The sequence below is a fragment of the Electrona antarctica genome (genome assembly GCF_951216825.1).
Source record: "Electrona antarctica genome assembly, chromosome: 8".
Lineage (NCBI taxonomy): Eukaryota > Metazoa > Chordata > Actinopteri > Myctophiformes > Myctophidae > Electrona > Electrona antarctica.
In genome coordinates, this window is record NC_136789.1 from 51192282 (window position 1) to 51214226 (window position 21945).

Here is a 21945-nt window from a genome sequence, read left to right on the forward strand (position 1 = left end):
CAGCCAGTGTGAGCATAATGCTAACATGTATAGTCACCATTGGAGCAGCCAGTGTTAGCATAATGCTAACATGTATAGTCACCATTGGAGCAGCCAGTGTTAGCATAATGCTAACATGTATAGTCACCATTGGAGCAGCCAGTGTTAGCATAATGCTAACATGTATAGTCACCATTGGAGCAGCCAGTGTTAGCATAATGCTAACATGTATAGTCACCATTGGAGCAGTCAGTGTTAGCATATTGATAGCATGTATAGTCACCATTGGAGCAGCCAGTGTTAGCATAATGCTAACATGTATAGTCACCATTGGAGCAGCCAGTGTTAGCATAATGCTAACATGTATAGTCACCATTGGAGCAGCCAGTGTTAGCATAATGCTAACATGTATAGTCACCATTGGAGCAGCCAGTGTTAGCATAATGCTAACATGTATAGTCACCATTGGAGCAGCCAGTGTTAGCATATTGATAACATATATAGTCACCATTGGAGCAGCCAGTGTGAGCATCACAGCACATGTGGTTGCTCTGCCTCCGGTGTGGTCGGACACCAGACCAGCCACGATGCCTCCTGGAAAGAAACACATACAAATACACACCATGTGTGATGATGAGATGCGCTTTTGGCCACTTTCAAAGTGTGCTGCAGTTATTATGACCGCGAAATCCCATGGGGGTGATTATAGTAACACATAATTATGTAACCAGTGACCACCCATTAAAAACTGATAATCTGTTGTAGCCTACTGTTACAGTTGGAGGCCATCGATATTGTCCTTTTCTTTTTGCTGAGGTTTGCGTGATCTGCGCAAAAAGGACAGTTAACCCATTTTGGGCGGGAACCCCTTTTGGTGTTTTAAACATTATGTTATAATTTAGCTATTGAAAAATAGCAGATCTACAAGCTCATAGCGCGCCACCGAGTGGCGCGCTACGAGCTTGTAGGTCTGCTATTTTTGAAAAATCGTGAAAATATTTATGAGAATTTAGAAGGATTTTTTTTAAATTTTGAGGTCAGGCCTAAATGGGTCAAATGATAAGGGACAATATCGGTGGCACCCAACTGTATGTGCTGTGGATTTAATTTTAGGGGCGGAGGCGGCGGCTCAGGGTGGTAGAGTGGCTGGATGGTAACCGCAAGGTTGCCAGTTCGAACCCGTGCTCCCCCAGAGTCAGTGTCGAAGTGTCCTCGAGCAACACTCCGAACCCCAAATTGCTCCTGATGTGCTGGTTGGTGCCTTGCATGGTTTCGGCCGCCATCGGTGTATGAATGTGTGTGTGTGAATGGGCGAACTGATGCACAATCTATGTAAAGCGCCTTGGATAAAGGCGCTATATAAACGCACCATTTTCCATACAACTAGTGGGGCACACATGCCATTGAAATAACCTCCTTAATGTGTATATAGGCCTATTTATTAACCCACAATCTACTGCATATCAAATTGTATTCTATTTGCTTGCATAATGGCGGAAACTTTAGTGTTGTGCATTTTTACCTCGCAAACGTCACCTCTGTCTGCAATTTTAATTAGTCCATGAATCCAACTCTTTAGAGCCGACACCTACGGTAAACCACTTGGCAATTAAGTCAACACAATGGACCGTCACCATTGATGATATGCATCCCAGCTCGCTCATATTCCTGTTATCTCCAAGCTGAAGCTATTTCACAGAATTCACACACGTTTTGTTAGCGAGGTGTGAAAAGTCAACTGCGAACCGGGCTTGCGTGTATCTTCAAAACGACCAGGATAGCCCTACCGACATCTTACCCCTGGTTGCAGTGGCGTGCACAGACATTTAGAGGGGCAGGTGCTCAAGTGAAAAAAAGGGCACCTTGTGCAGCGTGTGGAACCGGCCGGTTGCCTTAATAGTGTGAGATTTATAGATTTTTGGGCCTAAATAATATATTAGAAGCTTTTGATCAAGAATTGATCAATGTCACCATGGTCCACATACTGTACAGTGTACAACTCACAAAGGGCTCTAGCACCCCCTAGTGTCTATCTGTGCACGCCACTGCCTGGTTGTACGATGGTGTCACTTGGCGAGAAGGCCTGATCTTAAGCGAACAATCAATTCTTGTCACTAAGCGACACCATCGTGCAGTAAGTTAAGCTTTAGTCTTTCACTGAGCACTTTTTTACAGATCCATAGTACGATGCTCTGCTTCTAAAATTGGCATAGAGACTAAAATACGTACCCACAATTCCTCCGACGTCAAACAACGTCGACATGTCCCCGGCCTCCTTGGCGTCGAAATGAGCTGAAAACATAAAATTAATTCTATTGATTTGGGGGGGGAAGGAAAAAAAAAAGAACGACAGAACAAAACAGAAAATGATTATGGTTCAAATAAATGTAACGTATAAGTGTGCTTTATCTCGTTTGTTTGAGGAGCAAATGGAAGACGTACTGACCGACGTTGGAGATGTAAAGAGGAAGCCAGTAGAGGAAGGTGTAGCTGACCAGCTTGGCAAAGAGCAGACACAGGGAGAACTCCACCACACCCTGCATGCATGGGACAAAGAAGGTTACACCACACCATGGGACAAAGTAGAGTACTTATTCACAAGTAAGACGCGCGAACGCGGGAAGCAAACGCAGCTCGTAAATTGCAATAACAACATTTAGAATAAATTACGTACTTTAAGGTTTTTTGTTTTTTTTTTAAGATTCTTTTTAAGTTACGTTTTTTTAAGTTACGTTTTTTTTTAAGTTTTTTCTTTTTAAGTTTGTTTTTTAAGTTAAGTTTTTTTTATTAAGTTAAGTTGTGTGTGTGTGTGTGTGTGTGTGTGTGTGTGTGTGTGTGTGTGTGTGTGTGTGTGTGTGCGCGTGCATGTGTTTTTCTGTGTGATACAGCTGCGCCCTCTGGTGGCTCTTTTTTTTTTAAATATTATTTTTAAGTTAAGTTTTTTTTAAAGCTTTTTCTTTTTAAGTTTGTTTTTTAAGTTAAGTTTTTTTTTAAGTTAAGTTGTTTGTGTGTGTGTGTGTGTGTGTGTGTGTGTGTGTGTGTGTGTGTGTGTGTGTGTGTGTGCATGTGTTTTTGTGTGTGATACAGCTGCGCCCTCTGGTGGCGGGCGGGTGGTGTTACAGCGTGACAGACACACAGACAGACATGATCTGCTGGGTCTCATAGTAAATGCTCACTGCGTTCGCAATTATTGTTCCTTGAGAGGAAAGTAGCTACATATCACATCAAAATATATTTTTTTGTTTTGTTTTCATTATTGTTCCTTGAGAGGAAAGTAGCTACATATCACATCAAAATATATTTTTTTGTTTTGTTTTCATTATTGTTCCTTGAGAGGAAAGTAGCTACATATCACATCAAAATATATTTTTTTGTTTTGTTTTCATTATTGTTCCTTGAGAGGAAAGTAGCTACATATCACATCAAAATATATTTTTTTGTTTTGTTTTCATTATTGTTCCTTGAGAGGAAAGTAGCTACATATCACATCAAAATATTTGTTTTTGTTTTGTTTTCATTATTGTTCCTTGAGAGGAAAGTAGCTACATATCACATCAAAATATATTTTTTTTGTTTTGTTTCGGGGCGCCCGCTGGCCTAGGCCTGACTCACACCTTTGCAACATGCATACAACATTTGTCTCGCGTCTTGTCCGTGTTTAATGGCCGCCCCCAATGCATTTCCAAAGGAGGTCACATGGTTTGACAAAACATTTTTGTTTGACGCGGGGGAGGGGGGCACAACACAGCCATCAAACAAAAATGTTTTGTCAAACCATGTGACTTCCATTGGAATGTAAATGCATTGGGGGGCGGCCATTAAACACGGACGAGACACAGAAGCAAAGATTTGAGTTAAAAACGTTTGTTCTGAAAAATCCAAATCCAAATCTGCGGCACATTTTCACAATTTTTTCAAAAATAGCAGACCTACAAGCTCTGACCTGCGAGCTTGTAGGTCTGCTATTTTTCAATAGCTAAATTCTAACATAATGTTTAAAACACCAAAAGGGGTGGTCACTCGGCGGTCACTCACGGGTATGCTGAGCGCTCCGCAGAAGCTGATGGCCTCGCTGTGGTCCTCGACGACCTCCACCGACTCGTTGGAGACGGGCGACGTGCTGCTGAAGATCTGCTTGATTGATTGATTGATTTGAAAATGTTATTAACAGTTTGTGGAATGGGTGCGGTTCAAACGAAAGCACAGGTCAACACGAAATCTTAAGTCTTTAAGAGGATAATAAAACCCTGAAAAAAAAGCACTTGTGTTGTTTACATCAGATATACACTTATATGCAAAAAAAAGAGAAGGAAATAGTCATATACACAGTTAGAAATGAAGGATAAGTATGTACAGTAGAGAATAATATGGGGGGGGGGGGGGGGGGGGGTTGCAGCCGCTCTTAAAGGGATAGTTCAGATTTTTTTAACTTAAGTTGTATGAAATACTTGCCATTAATATAGTGGTTGCAACTGTATTAATTGATTGCCCGAGTCCTGTGGTGGGAGTTCTGCTCTGGTTTTGGTGAAATATCGAGTAGTTCCCCATTTTGTGGGGGGCACTGGGGCCACGCAGTAAAAGTAAATGTCAAAACTACGTCATTTGTATCTATCACACAGAACTATGTTTTTTGTGTCCACATCACTACGCCCAAAAAAGAGTTCCATGTGATAGAGGGGTCTAAGTTGAACGAAAGTCGCGCTAATATTTTAGAAATAGGTCAACAATACAAATTACGTTCGTTTTGTGGATTAATTTACTTTTACTGCGTGGCCCCAGTGCCCCCCACAAAATGACCGGAACTACTTAATATTGACCAAAACCAGAGCAGAACTCCCACCATGGGACTCGGGCAATCAATTAATACAGTTGCTACCACTATATTAATGGCAAGTATTTCATACAACTTAAGTTAAAAAAATCTGAACTATCCCTTTAAGTGCTTTTTGAGAGCGGTTTTGAAGGAGTCAAGGGATTCACATTTCTTAACGGCCGTTGGTAGGGCGTTCCACATGTTAGTGGCATAGAAGTGTAACCCCTTGTTTGAGCCGAATCTGGGTTGAACGTGGTTTGTTGAACTCCCTCTAGTGTAGATTTCATTGACATTAAGGTAAGTATTTATTTAGACAGGTACATGGGTATCTTGGTGGTGTATCGAATCTTATAGACCAGACCCATTGCAAGATGCCGTGCTCTGTCTGTCGTCGGCCCCTAAGGCCATTGCAGCCTATATATCAAAACGAGCGTGAGTCAAAAGTGAGCGGGGGGGGGGGGGGGGGGGGGGGGGTGAGGTGGGTTTCTGCATGGGAGTTATAGGCCGAGTGGCAGCCTGACCTCCTCGTTGGCAACGGTGGAGTGTCGGAGCAGAGGTTCCCTCTCTGCGTTCTCCTGAGCCGCAGAGTCCTGAAACACACACACAGCGGTCGTTCATTACCACGAAAAGGTCTCGCCACGGCCGCCGCCGCCGCCGCCACTGCGCCTCCAGCCAAGACGAGGAGCAGCACCACGGCAGCAGTCGTAGAAGAGAAACACACGGGAGCAGCTCGGACAACATGGTCTATAATGCACAGCGGCCATTTTGGAAAAGTACTTCCCTATGCATTCCTTCACAGGTGTTACCGATGATACTGATGAAGGCTCTGTTCATGATTAGCTTTTGGGTCTTAAAAAGTCAAGCGCTCATGGTCACAGGCATGGTCAAGGGCAAAAATGGCATTCTAAAACGGTTAGTCCCAATACTTGATTCCGATTGGCTGGTTACAGTCACGTGACCGGTGTAAATTCCACCGATAATCCACACCTTCAATCACTTTGTATCATCCTGCAGCCTTGTAGACCCGGGGAGCACTTGATTGCCTTACACACGCTGGCCGTGCGGGCGTGTAAGCACCGCCCGCACTCATATGACTGTGAATGTGTGGCTCCAGGCAGCCCCGTAAAGACATCAAGCGCTATTCTCCCGTCACACAGCCTACTTGCCGAGCAAAACAAGGAAGTGTGTGGCTCACTCTGGTGGCGCAAAGCGTAGCTACTTTTGTGAATTCAATAGTTTTATGAGGTTAATATTGCTATATGTTTGTAACCGTTTTAGAAAAGCAATAAGCCGCTCGAGGCCCCAGCTTACCGGGTATTTTACAATGGTAAATTGTAAAATACCCGGTAACCTGAGACCTCTCGTGGCTTATTGCTTAATTATTGCATTGTGGCATAATTCATTTGTCATATCTATTTCAAGAATGTGAGCGCATATCTGGCACTTTGACTTACATGGTGCTGTGGAGAGCTGCAGTTGACATCCTCGGGCTCTGTAGAGGAAGGAAAGAGATGCACTCAAGTCAGCAATTTGAAGGTTTTCTTTAGCCCTGAACGGGAACCCCCTTTTGGTGTTTTAAGCATTCTGTTATAGTACTTTAGCTGTTGAAAAATAGCAGATCTACAAGCTCACCGCTCGGCCGCGCTGTGAGCTTGTAGATCTGCCATGTTTTGAAAATGTGGTTCAAATCTTTGAATATATATTCTTTCAGAGCGAATGTTTTTAACTCATATCTTTGCTTCTGGGGGGGGGGGGGGGGGGGTCCCCCTGCCTGGAACAACATATTTTCAGATGGGGGTCGGCGGCCAAGTACATATATGTTTTGGGGGTCCTCGACATGAAAATGTTTTGAGAACCACTGCCATAGAAACATGAGGTTTTTTCAGAAAACTGTCAGGATTTAGACGACAGTTTTAGAGTCGTTCTCAGGTCGAAACGGATGAACCCAATAAGACCTGAGGGCCCTTTCTTTCTATACGAATGCCTTCCAAATACGTAGTTCTCAAACGTCTGAAAATGTTTAGTGCCATAGTAGAAGAATTTGCTGCGTAATATTCACGTGCTGTGGATGTACTCATGACAACAGTTAATATAATTCATATATGTATAGTTTTTTGGCAAATGCCAGTACACTACGATAGAAACGCAGAACAGGTGCCAGCATTTCTATTGTAAAAAAATCACACCCGTGTGAACTGAGTGGTGCAAATCAGTGGTTGCACCACTCCAATGACCTGAGATCAGACCTGAGATCAGATTCTAAAAATGTCTTCTACATCCTGACAGTTTTCTGAAAAAGCTATGTTTCTATGTCAGTCGTTCTTCGATTTTTCAAAAATAGCAGACCTACAAGCTCGTAGCGCGCCACCGAGTGGCGCGCTACGAGCTTGTAGGTCAGGCCTAAAGAAACGGGTTTAAAGATGGACTGACTTTCCACCAGGAGGAAGAAGCAGAGGACCCCGGTGGAGGCGATGATGAGTCCGGGCACGATGAAGGACATCCCCCAGGACGAGGACACGTACACCCCCGCTATGAGAGAGCCCAGGATGTTCCCCACCGAGGTGTGAGAGTTCCAGATGCCCATGATGAAGCCACGCCTAGTGATGACGACAACACACAGAAAAATAATTATGTCCAATTCCGTTTCTCATCTATCTCCATCTTTACACACACGCACCCACTCACACACAACAAACAGAATCAATTCCTGTTGTTATTCTGTTTATATGGTTGCCCTGAGCGTGTTATTGATTTACTATACGGAAATTGTCCTTTCTGGTACTGCTACTATATTTTCTGGGGAATACAAGAAAAGCTCATATAGTTTATGAGTTAGTAATCTCCGGTGGAGGCACTGCACCATTTAAGTACTCTGTTAATGTTACCAACACAAGCCTGCATTATTACTGGTAAATTAGGTAAGTCAGCCAGTTCAACACCAACAGCTGAGAACTCAGGATTCTGTTAATTAGGACAATATGGCCCTTACACGCTGAGGAAAGGGTTACACATACAAATCCACTTGCTGACTGTTGAATGTTGTTGAATGTTGTTAGCATTGAGTCTTTTTTATTTTAGTGCCCATACCCGAGGCAGGGTTGGAGAAAGGGCCTTTCTGTGTGGAGTTTGCATGTTCTCCCCGTGTCCCCTAGGGCAGGGGTTCTCAACGTTTTTGGCCGGGGACCCCCGGAAATGCTTTGGCAATGTCTCGGGACCCCCGCCCCGCCCCCTCCCGACCCCCAATATAAATTGACTGCTACAATAACCTTAAACCATTTTGGGCGGGAACACCTTTTGGTGTTTTAAGCATTGTTATAATTTAGCTATTGAAAAATAGCAGATCTACAAGCTCATAGCGCGCCACCGAGTGGCGCGCTATGAGCTTGTATGAGCTTGTATGAGCTTGTATTATATTATGTGTATTATGTCCAATTCCGTTTCTCCCAAATTTAGTCCTTATGTGACACTCCACGCCCCGGCTTCACTCCCCCGAACACGTTATGGACAAAAGATTGTCTATATATAATATACATATGTAGAGCCCTACAGAATTTAGGAAATGAATATGTAACATACAGTACATGTTTATTATTTATTGCTGTCACTAATGCAGTATTGTTTAGCTTGAGCTTTTATTTTGTTACTCTCATGGTCCTGCCTACTGGTACCTATTTGTGCCAATCAGTGCGAGGGGGTTGGCATATTGTAAGCCAATGGTATAACCTTTTTTGGGGAAAGAAAGAGGAAATACGAAAACGTGCAAGAGAGAAGAGGGACAGAGGGTTTTGGTGTACCGTATCCATGGCATGAGTGTTTGCTTGTAAAAGAAAAAAAGGACACTTTCTGTATTAAAACCAGAGTATTGTAAACCGAGATACTTTTACAGTGTTGCAAGTAGTATTCTCTGTTTAGATTAGTAAGTCTAGTACCGCGCAGAAAACTGTTGGACAGTCCCAGTTTGTCTCGGAAGAACGGACGGGTTTCCCCAGAGTTTGTTTTGCAGTCACAGTGAGTTGTGAACACTGACTGAACAGTACCGTCTGTAATTGTTGTTTTCGGGGACGTTTATGTGACACGTTTGCTCGACCTGCTGTGAAGACAGCAGTGCACAGTACATCGCAGCCCATAGTTTAACCCGAGAGGACCGGAGGAGGAGAGAATTCGGCGACCGGAGACGGACGGTCGCTATTCAACGCGGCCTGCGCGGAGACGTGACTTCTGTTTCGTGGAATAAACACATACACGTGGTTTGTTCATTCACTCCCAAGCCGTGGAGCCCTCGTGAACTTGGCCGTGACTCGTAAGGAAGCGTGAGTAACAGGAGGAGGACATCAGAGATGATCTGGTTCGTTTTGTCTAAGGAGTTTGGTTGTTGTTTTTTTTGTGCACCAACGTATGGGCCCCAACGTCTAGAAAATCCAAGCGCTTGGTATTAGTTCTCTTGAACATTTCTGAGTGAACTGTGACTGTTTTGTTTATTTTGTTTAATTTTAAGGTTTGTTACAGGACATTTTGTTTAATACTGCATATTGACTGACACACCCGAAACACCCGCGTCCAAGTTGAAAACGAAGGGTGACCGGGCTTTTGCTGTGGTAGCTCCTACCCTATGGAATGCCTTGCCCCTGGCATTGAAAAATGCTGAATCAGTTGACTGTTTTAAGAGACTCCTAAAGACTCATTTATTCTGTAAATATTTCTCCCATGTACCTTTGACCTGATTCATTTTATAGCCCTATGTCTTTGTTCTGCCTTGTTTGTTTTTGTTTTGCTCATTTACATTGTCACAACTGTGTTTCTATTTGTTTTTACTGTGTAATTGTTCAGCACCTTGTAGCTTTGCTTCGAAAGGTGCTTTATAAATAAAATGTACTTACTTACTTACTTACCCACACACATATATACACACTGTAATATTTACAGGATACAATTTTATGTTAAAAAGGGTAAAGTGTTTATTATTTCAAGGTTCAATAATGTTCTTGGGTTTATAAGGTTTTTTGATTCATTCAAGGTGGTCAAACTTTATATTCAACTGTTTTGAAACCATATGGTTAGCCTGTCAAAGTAATTGCTTTTTGCATGTTTTACACATCCACACCTGCACGCTCACGGCTCATCTATCTCCATCTTTACACACACGCACCCACTCACACACAACAAACAGAATCAATTCCTGTTGTTATTCTGTTTATATGGTTGCCCTGAGCGTGTTATTGATTTACTATACGGAAATTGTCCTTTCTGGTACTGCTACTATATTTTCTGGGGAATACAAGAAAAGCTCATATAGTTTATGAGTTAGTAATCTCCGGTGGAGGCACTGCACCATTTAAGTACTCTGTTAATGTTACCAACACAAGCCTGCATTATTACTGGTAAATTAGGTAAGTCAGCCAGTTCAACACCAACAGCTGAGAACTCAGGATTCTGTTAATTAGGACAATATGGCCCTTACACGCTGAGGAAAGGGTTACACATACAAATCCACTTGCTGACTGTTGAATGTTGTTGAATGTTGTTAGCATTGAGTCTTTTTTATTTTAGTGCCCATACCCGAGGCAGGGTTGGAGAAAGGGCCTTTCTGTGTGGAGTTTGCATGTTCTCCCCGTGTCCCCTAGGGCAGGGGTTCTCAACGTTTTTGGCCGGGGACCCCCGGAAATGCTTTGGCAATGTCTCGGGACCCCCGCCCCGCCCCCTCCCGACCCCCAATATAAATTGACTGCTACAATAACCTTAAACCATTTTGGGCGGGAACACCTTTTGGTGTTTTAAGCATTGTTATAATTTAGCTATTGAAAAATAGCAGATCTACAAGCTCATAGCGCGCCACCGAGTGGCGCGCTATGAGCTTGTAGGTCTGCTATTTTTGAAAAAAAATCTTTTTTTTGTATTTTATTTTTTTAAATAATTTGGGGACCCCCTAAAATAATTTGGCGACCCCCGAGGGGTCGCGACCCACGGGTTGAGAACCCCTGCCCTAGGGTAGGGACCCTAACAAAAAACCTGCAGTAATCCTGGTCTCTAAACTGCCTCCCCCTGGCCAGCCGGGGCGCCTGATGGAGGGGAAAGGAACTGGTTGGAATAACGTGTTCCTTCCACGCGCTACGCTTTATGTAGCATGTGACAAGTCAAACTAGGGTTTTTTTTAATCACACATGTGATGAGGTCAGCACATTTTGGGCACATTTGGGCAAGTGGCTATGGCCGTTTTTAGCCCAAGGAGTGTTCTTTGTGCAAAACTAGTGCTTGGAATGGATTCAGAATCATGAAAACCCCCTAGTTTGACATGTCACACACTACATGAAGCATAATGAAATTTTGAAAATCTTGCCTGATGTTAATGGTATGGTCACATACAATTGCTCAATTCTGACAGCCGGTCAGCAAGTGGATTTATGAATGTATACAGACAATATTTTAGGCTAATGCAAAAAAGAAATAGATAAAGTGCCCCTCGGGGCACAGGTCTCCACCAGGGCAGGTCAGGTTGTGGCCTCCTGGTGGTGCTATAATAGGCCAATGTGAAAAGGTACGCCTTGGATGATTTGAGGCATTTTGTTCCAAAAATGTGATTTGCAAAAATCTACCTGTTGGTGGCGCTATAACAGGCCAATGTGAAAAGGGTGGGATATATTCCTCAGCCTAGTAGGAAAGTCTGTGAAAGATTTCACGTAAATTGTACGCTGCGTTCATGATTTGAGGCTTTTTGTTCAACACGGGCCAATCCTGCAAACTTTGAAAGCCAATGTTAGCCAATTAGGATGGAATATGAGATATTGGACAGATCCATCTTGAACACATGACTATAGAGATAGTGTGTAACGATTTGTGGGATTTTTGGACAGAATCTGGAGGAGTAATATCCAAAAAGTTGTTTTTCAAAAGTCGGCCTCCTGGTGGCGCTATAACAGGCCGTTCTGGAACATTTGGGGCAGAGGTTCATCGTTGGCGTCCAGGGATTGTGTGTGCAAAAATTGGCGTCGACGGGTTGGCGGGTTAACGGTGCCGGAGATTAGCTGTACAGACGGACGGATGGAGTGCAAAACATACTCTCTCCCCATGTCTTCGGCCTGATGGAGACAAAAACTATATACCGAATTTCCCACTTTAAACAAAAGAAACCTAGTTAGCTGCCGGACTAGCAGGTATGTACTGTAATGGCACTCTGTCTGCAAATGTGTCCACCAGAGGGTGCTAAAATCTACAAACGCAAATAAATCAAAGGCCAGGGATCACATGGTCTCCACCATGCACACAGCTCGAGGGAAAAGACAACCAAGTTCGTCTTGTGATTTGTGTTCAATAAAACGCCATGTGTCTGACCCAGTGACCCACAGTGAACCCTTATCTGACCACATGAAGCTGTTCTGGGCTGAACATTCAGCAAAGGCAGGTGACGGACATTTGGCAAAACAAACGACACACGTGTGTGTGAGCTTGTAGATCTGCTATAGCCATTTGGCCTATAGGAGAAGTAATGCGCTGTAGGTTTTTTTGTGGTTAATGTTCAACCCTTGATGCAGACAATGAGTCGAGGTGACCTTACTACAGTGACATCAGGGACAAATTAGCCATTGGGCCAGTGGGGCCGTGGCCCAGGGGCCCTTGGCTCTCAGGGGCCCTTCGGGGAAATTGGACCGTGAGGTACTAGGTTTGACGTCCTGAAAAGGGCTCCTGGGGCCCTTCATTGGCTGTTGATTTTGTTAAATTTAGGTTAAAAAGATGATAAAAACACGTAAATGTTGCACGCACGCGCGCTATGGGGGCCCTGCAAATATTACCGGCCCAGGGGCCCTCGTGGGGGTTAATCCGTCCCTGCGTGACATTACATGCTCTCTCATTTCTGTAAAGTCAATCTGTGTGTGTGTGTGTGTGTGTGTGTGTGTGTGTGTGCGCGTGTGTGTGTGTGTGCGCAACTGCGCATGTGTGTGTGTCAGCTGAAAAAAAATAGGTAAGTGATACTGCACAGTGAGCAGAATAGCAGGCCAGCGTTGTTCACTCACTTCCCCTTTCCGAACCAGTTCCCAACACAGGCCACTACAGCGGGCCAGCCCGTCGTCTGCATTAGTCCATTCATAGCCTGGGAGACGGAGAGGGAGAGAGAGAGAGAGAGAGAGAGAGAGAGAGAGAGAGAGAGAGAGAGAGAGAGAGAGAGAGAGAGAAAATTTACAATTTAGGCATTTAGCGGACGCACTTAATTCAGAGCCACTTACAGTAGTAAGCAAGAACAACACATGGTAATAATCAGAGACAGACAGACAGACAGACAGACAGACAGACAGACAGACAGACAGACAGACAGACAGACAGACAGTGTGTGACTGTGTGTAAGTAACTGCACTCTTATCAAAACGCCGTCTTCCAAACAGGAGTTTGTTTTTATCTGTGAGCTGTCACTCATCACCATGTGTGTTCTAGGGGGCATTTAGGCTACATCCAGGGTTTATACAGGTTGGCTGTAACCGCTGTATACAGTATACCAGGGGTTCTCAACCCGTGGGTCGCGACCCCTCGGGGGGTCGCCAAATTATTTTAGGGGGTCCCCAAATTATTTTAAAAAAAAAGATTTTTTAAATTTTTTATTTTCACGATTTTTCAAAAATAGCAGACCTACAAGCTCATAGCACGCCACTCGGTGGCGCGCTATGAGCTTGTAGATCTGCTATTTTTCAATAGCTAAATTATAACATAATGCTTAAAACACCAAAAGGGGTTCCCGCCCAAAATGGGTTAAGGTTATTGTAGCAGTCAATTTATATTGGGGGTCGGGAAGGGGCGGGGCGGGGGTCCCGAGACATTGCCAAAGCATTTCCGGGGGTCCCTGGCCAAAAACGTTGAGAACCACTGCAGTATACTACCAACCTGAGGCTCCTGCCTTACATAGGGGGCAGGAGCTCCATTTCCGTCACCGCTAAACCCCTTATCCCTAAACTTCTTTGCCTTTTTTTTTTACTATTTTGCAAAACATTTTTGAATAGTTCAACTAGCCAATCTACATTGACACGTTGTGAGCTTGTAGGACTGGCCATTTTAACTATTCAAAAATGTTTTGCAAAATAGTAAAAATCACACACGTGTGAACTGAGTGGTGCAACTCCCCTCTCCCCCTTGCCTCTCTCTCTCTCTCTCTCTCTCTCTCTGTGTAATTAGCAGGCAACAGTGCAACACTATCTCTCTCTCTCTGTTTCTGGCACAACAGCGCCACTTTTGCCCCTACTGGTACTCTAAACATCGGGACATAGTCCCATAGTCCCATAGGGACATTGCTGTTCCTTGGAGTGGTTGCACCACTCACAAAAAGGCAAAGAAGTTTAGGGATAAGGGGTTTAGCGGTGACGAAAATGGAGCCCTTTATCTCCTGTTTCTGTATAGCAGGGATGTCAAACTCAAATACACAGTGGGCCAAAATAAAGAAATCGGTCGAGGTCGAGGGCCGGACTGTGTTTCAACACACGGGCACCGCGGTCATGAGGACGTCCCAGGCAAACAGAAAAAAAGTAAATGCATTTAAAACTGAAAATGCATTATTATTAAGCTCAGTTTCCTGTTCTATGATCCTCACCAAGCACTGATTTCATAGTATGTGATGTGTGCCAATGCACTCGCAGTGCGTTGTGGGACTTGTAGTATTATGGTGGTCCGTGCAATATACCAGAGGGCCAGCTCTAATACTAATTAAATATCATCCCGCGGGCCAAAGATAATTCATCCACGGGCCTGATTTGGCCCCCGGGCCTTGAGTTTGACATATATGCTGTATAGCGTGCCGTGAGGCTGCTTGACATACAAGTACACCCCCTGGACACCCACCCCCTGGACACCCCCTGGACAAGTGTTGATGTCGTGATGACAAAAACTATGGCGAAAGATGTTCGTCGGCTCCCTTTTTTTTCACTGACGGAAACTAAATGGAAACTAAATGATGACTAAAGCTTAAGACTAAGACAATTTCGTCGACAAATACAAACTAGACTACAATGGGACTAGTGGACAAGAGATCCAGTATAAATAAAAGACAAGTCATTTTATACATGGTTGTATATACATGACTTGTATATACATGGCTCACAACATGGCCATGTAACATCGGCTATTTTCAGAAAGTGTCAAATCAGTCATTGCGACGGCATCAAGCGCAGCCAAAACGCATTTTAGTCGACTAAAGCTAGACTAACAATAAAGCATTTCAGGTGACTAAATGATAAACTAAATGACATTTTATTCAAAAGACTGTGAATAAACTAAAATCGAGAGAGAGAGAGAGAGAGAGAGAGAGAGAGAGAGAGAGAGAGAGAGAGAGAGAGAGAGAGAGACAGAGACAGAGACAGAGACAGAGACAGAGAGAGACACACAGAGAGAGAGAGAGAGAGAGAGAGAGAGAGAGAGAGAGAGAGACAGAGACAGAGGCAGACAGAGACAGAGAGAGACAGACACACAGAGAGAGAGAGAGAGAGAGAGAGAGAGAGAGAGAGAGAGACAGAGGCAGACAGAGGCAGACAGAGACACAGAGAGAGAGAGAGAGAGAGAGACACAGAGAGAAAGAGAGAGAGAGAGAGAGAGAGAGAGAGAGAGAGAGAGAGAGAGACAGACAGACACAGAGAGAGAGACAGAAACAGAGAGAGAGAGAGACAGAGAGAGACAGAGGCAGACAGAGACAGAGAGAGAGAGAGAGAGAGAGACAGAGGCAGACAGAGACACAGAGAGAGAGAGAGCGAGAGAGAGAGAGAGATAGAGAGACAGAGAGAGAGAGAGAGAGAGAGAGAGAGAGAGAGGCAGACAGAGACAGAGACAGAGGCAGACAGAGACAGAGGTAGACAGAGACACAGAGAGAGAGAGAGAGAGAGAGGCAGACAGACAGAGACACAGAGAGAGAAAGACAGAGAGAGAGACAGAGGCAGACGCCAGACAGAGACACAGAGACACAGAGAGAGAGAGAGGCAGACAGAGACACAGAGACAGAGAGAGAAAGACAGAGACCCAGAGAGAGAGAGAGGCAGACAGAGACACAGAGACAGAGAGAGAGTGAGAGGCAGACAGAGAGAGAGACAGAGGCAGACGCCAGACAGAGACACAGAGACACAGAGAGAGAGAGAGGCAGACAGAGACACAGAGAGAGAGAGAGAGGCAGACAGAGACACAGAGACACAGAGAGAGAGAGAGAGGCAGACAGAGACACAGAGACACAGAGAGAGAGAGAGGCAGACAGAGACACAGAGACAGAGAGAGAAAGACAGAGAGGTCACAAGGCGGTGTTAGTTTCATTGTCACGCCGACACGCCCAGCATGGAAACGACTCCTCACAACAGAGTGAGTCATGTGACCGCTGCCCGGTGTCATGTGATGTGGAGGCTATATAATAAGCTTCAGCCTTAAGATTTTCCACCTGCTGCTTTTAGTCATTATTTGCATCTCTTCTGATCAACCAAATAGTTTCACCAAAGGTTCCGCCCATGGCTGGTCACGAGTTTGGGTTAATCGCCAGTGCAGCGACCACCAGATCAACTGCTGCTGAAGCATTCTTTATGCTATTTTTTTTCCTGAAAAACCTCATGTTTCTATATTAGTGGTTCTCAATATTTCATGTCAAGGACCCCAAAAATTATATGTAATAGGCCACAACCCACGACCCCCCCCCCCCCCCCCCAGAAGCAAAGATTTGAGTTAAAACCGCTCTGAAATAATATATTCAAACATTTGGGCCACATTTTCATGATTTTTCTAAAATAGCTAAAGTATAACATAATGCTTAATCGCCAGTGCAGCGACCACCAGATCAACTGCTGCTGAAGCATCCTTGATCGAGAGAAACTGGACCAGTTCAGTTCAGTTCAGTGATTTTATGATCCCAGATGGGAAACTTCCCAGATTCGGGCGTGTAGCCAGGACGATAAAATCAACAATAAAGTGATACATTTGTTCTTAAGTTCCATGATTGTGAAAACTAAGTAGGTCATTCATTTGCATATATATAGGGAACAATCTACTGTACTTTAGAGTCATGTTTAACTGTAAAATGGTGTACAGTAAAATCTACAGCCAGAGGGGAGAGTGTCATCGTGAAAGGGGGTGTTTTAGTTTTACTTGGACTTCTTTCTGCGCGTTTTATCTTTTCCATGACGGTTTGCCTATATTTCTTTACAGTTGCAGTTCACAGTGTGGTATAATTCTCAGAGAAAAACAAATCTCTGATCAATAAAACTACATATAGCTAATAATAATTCCCCCCCACCCCCAAAATGTTCCTAAATGCTGGACTTTATGGGATCTGTACCCTCATTTAGAATTCCAGGATCTATTAAATAATATGCCACGCCAGTCGAATACGCCCTCATTAATATGCCATTATATGACATGCCGCCTACTCAATATGGCAAAAATCTTCACACTCCTGCAAAAAGAAAAGAAAAAAAAACATGATTCGTGTGGAATCCGTCTTTATCCATTTTTTGGTGTTTTAACTAAGCATTATGTTACACTTTAGCTATTGAAAAATAGCAGATCTACAAGCTCATAGCGCGCCACCGAGTGGCGCGCTACGAGCTTGTAGATCTGCTATTTTTGAAAAATCGTGAAAATGCGGCACAAATCTTTGAATATATATTCTTTCAGAAGACCTAAATGGGTTAAACTTTATTACGAAGCCAGACCAGCCTTTAACCGTTAAAGGCTGGTCTGGCTTGGTAATGTCAGTGAACCGCCAGCTGAGACTAATCTACAGGTGTGCTCCGGATAAGATAAGAGTCAGCTACACACCGGAGAGGTAAAGGTAAAATAAGATAAGATAAGAGTCAGCTAAACACCGGAGAGGTAAAGGGAAAATAAGATAAGATAAGAGTCAGCTAAACACCGGAGAGGTAAAGGGAAAATAAGATAAGATAAGAGTCAGCTACACACCGGAGAGGTAAAGGTAAAATAAGATAAGATAAGAGTCAGCTAAACACCGGAGAGGTAAAGGTAAAATAAGATAAGATAAGAGTCAGCTAAACACCGGAGAGGTAAAGGGAAAATAAGATAAGATAAGAGTCAGCTAAACACCGGAGAGGTAAAGGGAAAATGTGACTGGAACACATTGTTAATTGTCCTTGACCTGCAGGTGTGTTATGGTGTTCTTCTGAAAAGACGGGACGGACAAGCTGGACTGCTCTTTAGTGTAGCTTTACTTGTGCAGAGAACATGGCAGCGGGCTTATATAGGGCAAGGCAGAAGCAGGTGTAATCAATCAACGCAAATCAACAAACGACAACCAATTGCAATGCAAGCATTAAAGGACCACTTCACCACTTTTCAACCTATCTTCATATAATAGGTCCTCACTAATAATCATGATAAAATGGCACGATTTCTTTCCACTCAGTCTGTGTCTCATAGGAGGGCTGTGGGCAGTCTAGAAACCGTCTTCCAGTGACATCATCATTAGGCAAATGTTTTTTTAAACAAGATTTTTTTTACAACATTTTTTGTAAGATTTTCATTATCGTGAGAACGATGGCTTCCATTTTCGCATTGCAACTTTTCAGGACCAGTAAGCAGTTTCTATTAGCTTGGATTCCCCATCGATGATGTCACTGGAGGACGGTTTCTGAACTGCCCACAAGCCCTCCTACGAGACACAGACCGAGTAGAAAAGAATTGCGCCATTTCTTCACGATTATTTGTGAGGACCTATTATATGAAGATAGGTTGAAAAGTGGTGAAGTGGTCCTTTAACCCATTTTGAGCGGGAACCCCTTTTGGTGTTTTAAACATGTTATAATGTAGCGATTGAAAAATAGCAGATCTACAAGCTCATAGCGCGCCACAGAGTGGCGCGCTACGAGCTTGTAGATCTGCTATTTTTGAAAAATCGTGAAAATATTTATTTCAGAAAACTGGAGGATTTAGAAGATTTTTTTTAAATTTCGAGGTCAGGCCTAAATGGGTTAAACAACGTAACCAATCATTTCACTGCTCCCTCCCTCCCACTATGCCCACGGGGACATTGTATTGTACAGTACACGCATAAACCGAACGTATATAGAATATAACGTCACTGTGTCGGGTAGAAACTATATACGTTCGGTTTATGCGTGTACTGTACAATACAATGTCCCCGTGGGCATAGTGGGAGGGAGGGAGCAGTGAAATGATTGGTTACGTTGTTTAACCCATTTAGGCCTGACCTCGAAATTTAAAAAGAATCTTCTAAATCCTCCAGTTTTCTGAAATAAATATTTTCACGATTTTTCAAAAATAGCAGACCTACAAGCTCGTAGCTCGTAAGTTTGGAACCTGTGTTCCAAACTTCCAATGGATCCAATTTAGTTTGATTTTAGCCACAAGCTCTTATCACACACACACACAGACGCAACACATTCTTAACCACGTTCACTTTCACTTCAATCAAACGTATAGCAAAGAGTGCCAGTTCTACACGAGCTCACGGTGCTTTGCAGAGCGGCCATGTCTGCTGCTTGTTGTGTGACGCTTGCTTGCCTTGGAATGCCTTGCATGGGATGAGGAGAGTGCGGAAATCTGACAAAAGTCGGCCTCCTGGTGGCGCGATAACAGGCCGTTCTGGACATTTTGGGGCAGAGGTTCGTCGTTGGCGTGCAGGGAGTGTGTGTGCAAAATTTGGCATCGACCGGGTTAAAGGACAACTTTAGTTTTTTTCAACCAAGGTTCATGTTTTAGGTTGTTATTAGAGAAAGTAAAAGATGAGTGTTAATTTTTCTTCATTTGTTGCTTTCTTTCGTTTTAGGGATTTTAGCGGTTTTTGACAGGGGGGCGGGGGCATTCGAGCATGGGGATAAATATGTATTTTTTTACAACATTTTATAGCGATTTATTTTTGTATTATTTACTCTAGTCCTACTAAACCCCAAGAAATTACATCTGGCCACAAAAGATCACGAGATCAACTGAATGTGTCAAACTGACATATTGAGCCTAAGACACACAGTGTGGCTTCCCCCCCAGTAGGCTACCTTCACATTCAGTAGATCCTGTGATCTTCTGTGGCCAGATGCAATTTCCTGGGGTATATTAGGATTAGGGTAAATAATAAAAAAATAAATTGCCATAATATTTTGTAAAGAAATACATATTTAGCCCCATGCTCGAATGCCCCCGCCCCCCTGTCAAAAAACGCTAAAATCCCTAAAACGAAAGAAAGCAGCAAATGAAGAAAAATGAAGACTTATCTTTTAATAACAACCTAAAACATGAATCTAAAGTTGTCCTTTAACCCATTTAGGCCTGACCTCAAAATTTTAAAAAAATATCTTTTAAATCCTCCAGTTTTCTGAAATAAATATTTTCACGATTTTTCAAAAATAGCAGACCTACAAGCTCGTAGCGCGCCACTCGGTGGCGCGCTATGAGCTTGTAGGTCTGCTATTTTTGAAAAATAGACCTGGAGGCGTGGTCAATGCTGTTTGGCCACTCAGAATAGCCAAATGGCATTAATCACGCCTCCAGGTCTTAAGTTAAGTAATAAGACCTGGTACTTAAGACACGCATAATAGGGCCCCAAAAGGGGTTCCCGCCCAAAATGCGTTAAAGCTACTATACCTGATTTATGGCAAAAACAAATGGTTATGACAAAACTTAACTTAAATAATAATCACTATTATGGGTCCATAAAACATTTATTCAGCTCTTTTGAATGCATTCATTGCATACACTATTCGGTGATATATTTTCTGCCTATTCGGGGCCGAAACCGAATAGGCCGAAAATGCATTTTTGGACATTTTCTGCGGCCGAATATTCGGTGCATCACTACAATCAATCCAAAGCGGGTTTTTTTACCTGGATGCAGGCGTAGTACCAGATGGAGTGAATGTCCAGATAGAAGCCCAGTCCAAACAGGCAGGTGAACAGGCCACTCAGCAGCATCCCAGCGCTCAGGTAGTAACGCAGAGGCACGCGCTCCCCAAACATCCCACTGGTGGAGGGAACACAGAGCAGACAGACAGGTCAACATCTCACTGGGGGGAGGGACACACAGAGCAGACAGACATGTCAACATCCCACTGGGGGGAGGACACACAGAGCAGACAGACAGGTGAACATCCCACTGGGGGGAGTAACACAGAGCAGACAGACAGGTCAACATCCCACTGGGGGGAGGGACACAGAGCAGACCGACAGGTCAACATCCCACTGGGGACAGACAGACAGGTCAACATCCCACTGGGGGGAGGACACACAGAGCAGACAGACAGGTCAACATTCCACTGGGGGGAGGACACAGAGCAGACAGACAGGTCAACATCCCACTGGGGGGAGAGACACACAGAGCAGACAGACAGGTCAACATCCCACTGGGGAGAGGGACACACAGAGCAGACAGACAGGTCAACATCCCACTGGGGGGGGACACAGAGCAGACAGACAGGTCAACATCCCACTGGGGGGAGGGAACACACAGAGCAGACAGACAGGTCAACATCCCACTGGGGGGGGACACAGAGCAGACAGACAGGTCAACATCCCACTGGGGGGAGGACACACAGAGCAGACAGACAGGTGAACATTCCACTGGGGGGGAGGGACAGAGAGCACACAGACAGGTCAACATCCCACTGGGGGGAGGACACACAGAGCAGACAGACAGGTGAACATTCCACTGGGGAGAGACACACAGAGCAGACAGACATGTCAACATCCCACTGGGGAGAGACACACAGAGCAGACAGACAGGTCAACATCCCACTGGGGGGAGGGACACACAGAGCAGACAGACAGGTGAACATCCCACTGGGGGGAGAGACACAGAGCAGACAGACAGGTGAACATCCCACTGGGGGGAGAGACCTCAAGGAACACACAGGTAGATGTGGACCCATATCAGTCAACCCTGGGGCCAATTTTAAAAAGGACAACTTTAGTCTTTTTCAACCACGGTTCATGTTTTAGGTTGTTATTTGAGAAAGTAGATGAGTGTTATTTTTACCAGCAGCTTCGTAGAATCTACTGAATCTACTGAATGTGAAGGGGGGTACTAGGGGGATGCCATACTGTGTGTCGTAGGCTCAATATGTCAGTTTGTCACATGATTCAATAGATCCCGTGAACTTTTGTGGCCAGATATAAATTCTTGGGGTCTAGTAGGACTATAGTAAATCACCATAGTTTTTTGTAAATTTGTAAATAAATATTATAGGATG

At 44.1% G+C, this 21945-nt stretch overlaps 1 protein-coding gene across 3 annotated transcripts in view; it reads right to left on the reverse strand.

The window, feature by feature from the left end:
- slc37a2 (solute carrier family 37 member 2) overlaps positions 1 to 21945 on the reverse strand; it is a 51283-nt gene that overhangs the window by 15773 nt on the left and 13565 nt on the right. For 2 of the 3 annotated variants that reach the window (XM_079507189.1, XM_079507187.1), the window contains exons 5-13: positions 20585 to 20720; positions 12799 to 12875; positions 7223 to 7389; positions 6247 to 6284; positions 5314 to 5382; positions 4015 to 4113; positions 2426 to 2516; positions 2209 to 2271; positions 488 to 573 (exon numbers count right to left, since the gene is read on the reverse strand). In XM_079507189.1, the coding sequence (XP_079363315.1) occupies positions 488 to 573; positions 2209 to 2271; positions 2426 to 2516; positions 4015 to 4113; positions 5314 to 5382; positions 6247 to 6284; positions 7223 to 7389; positions 12799 to 12875; positions 20585 to 20720 (826 nt within the window). The remainder of the gene's footprint in view (positions 1 to 487; positions 574 to 2208; positions 2272 to 2425; positions 2517 to 4014; positions 4114 to 5313; positions 5383 to 6246; positions 6285 to 7222; positions 7390 to 12798; positions 12876 to 20584; positions 20721 to 21945) is intronic. The other variant, XM_079507188.1, reaches the window with a different exon arrangement.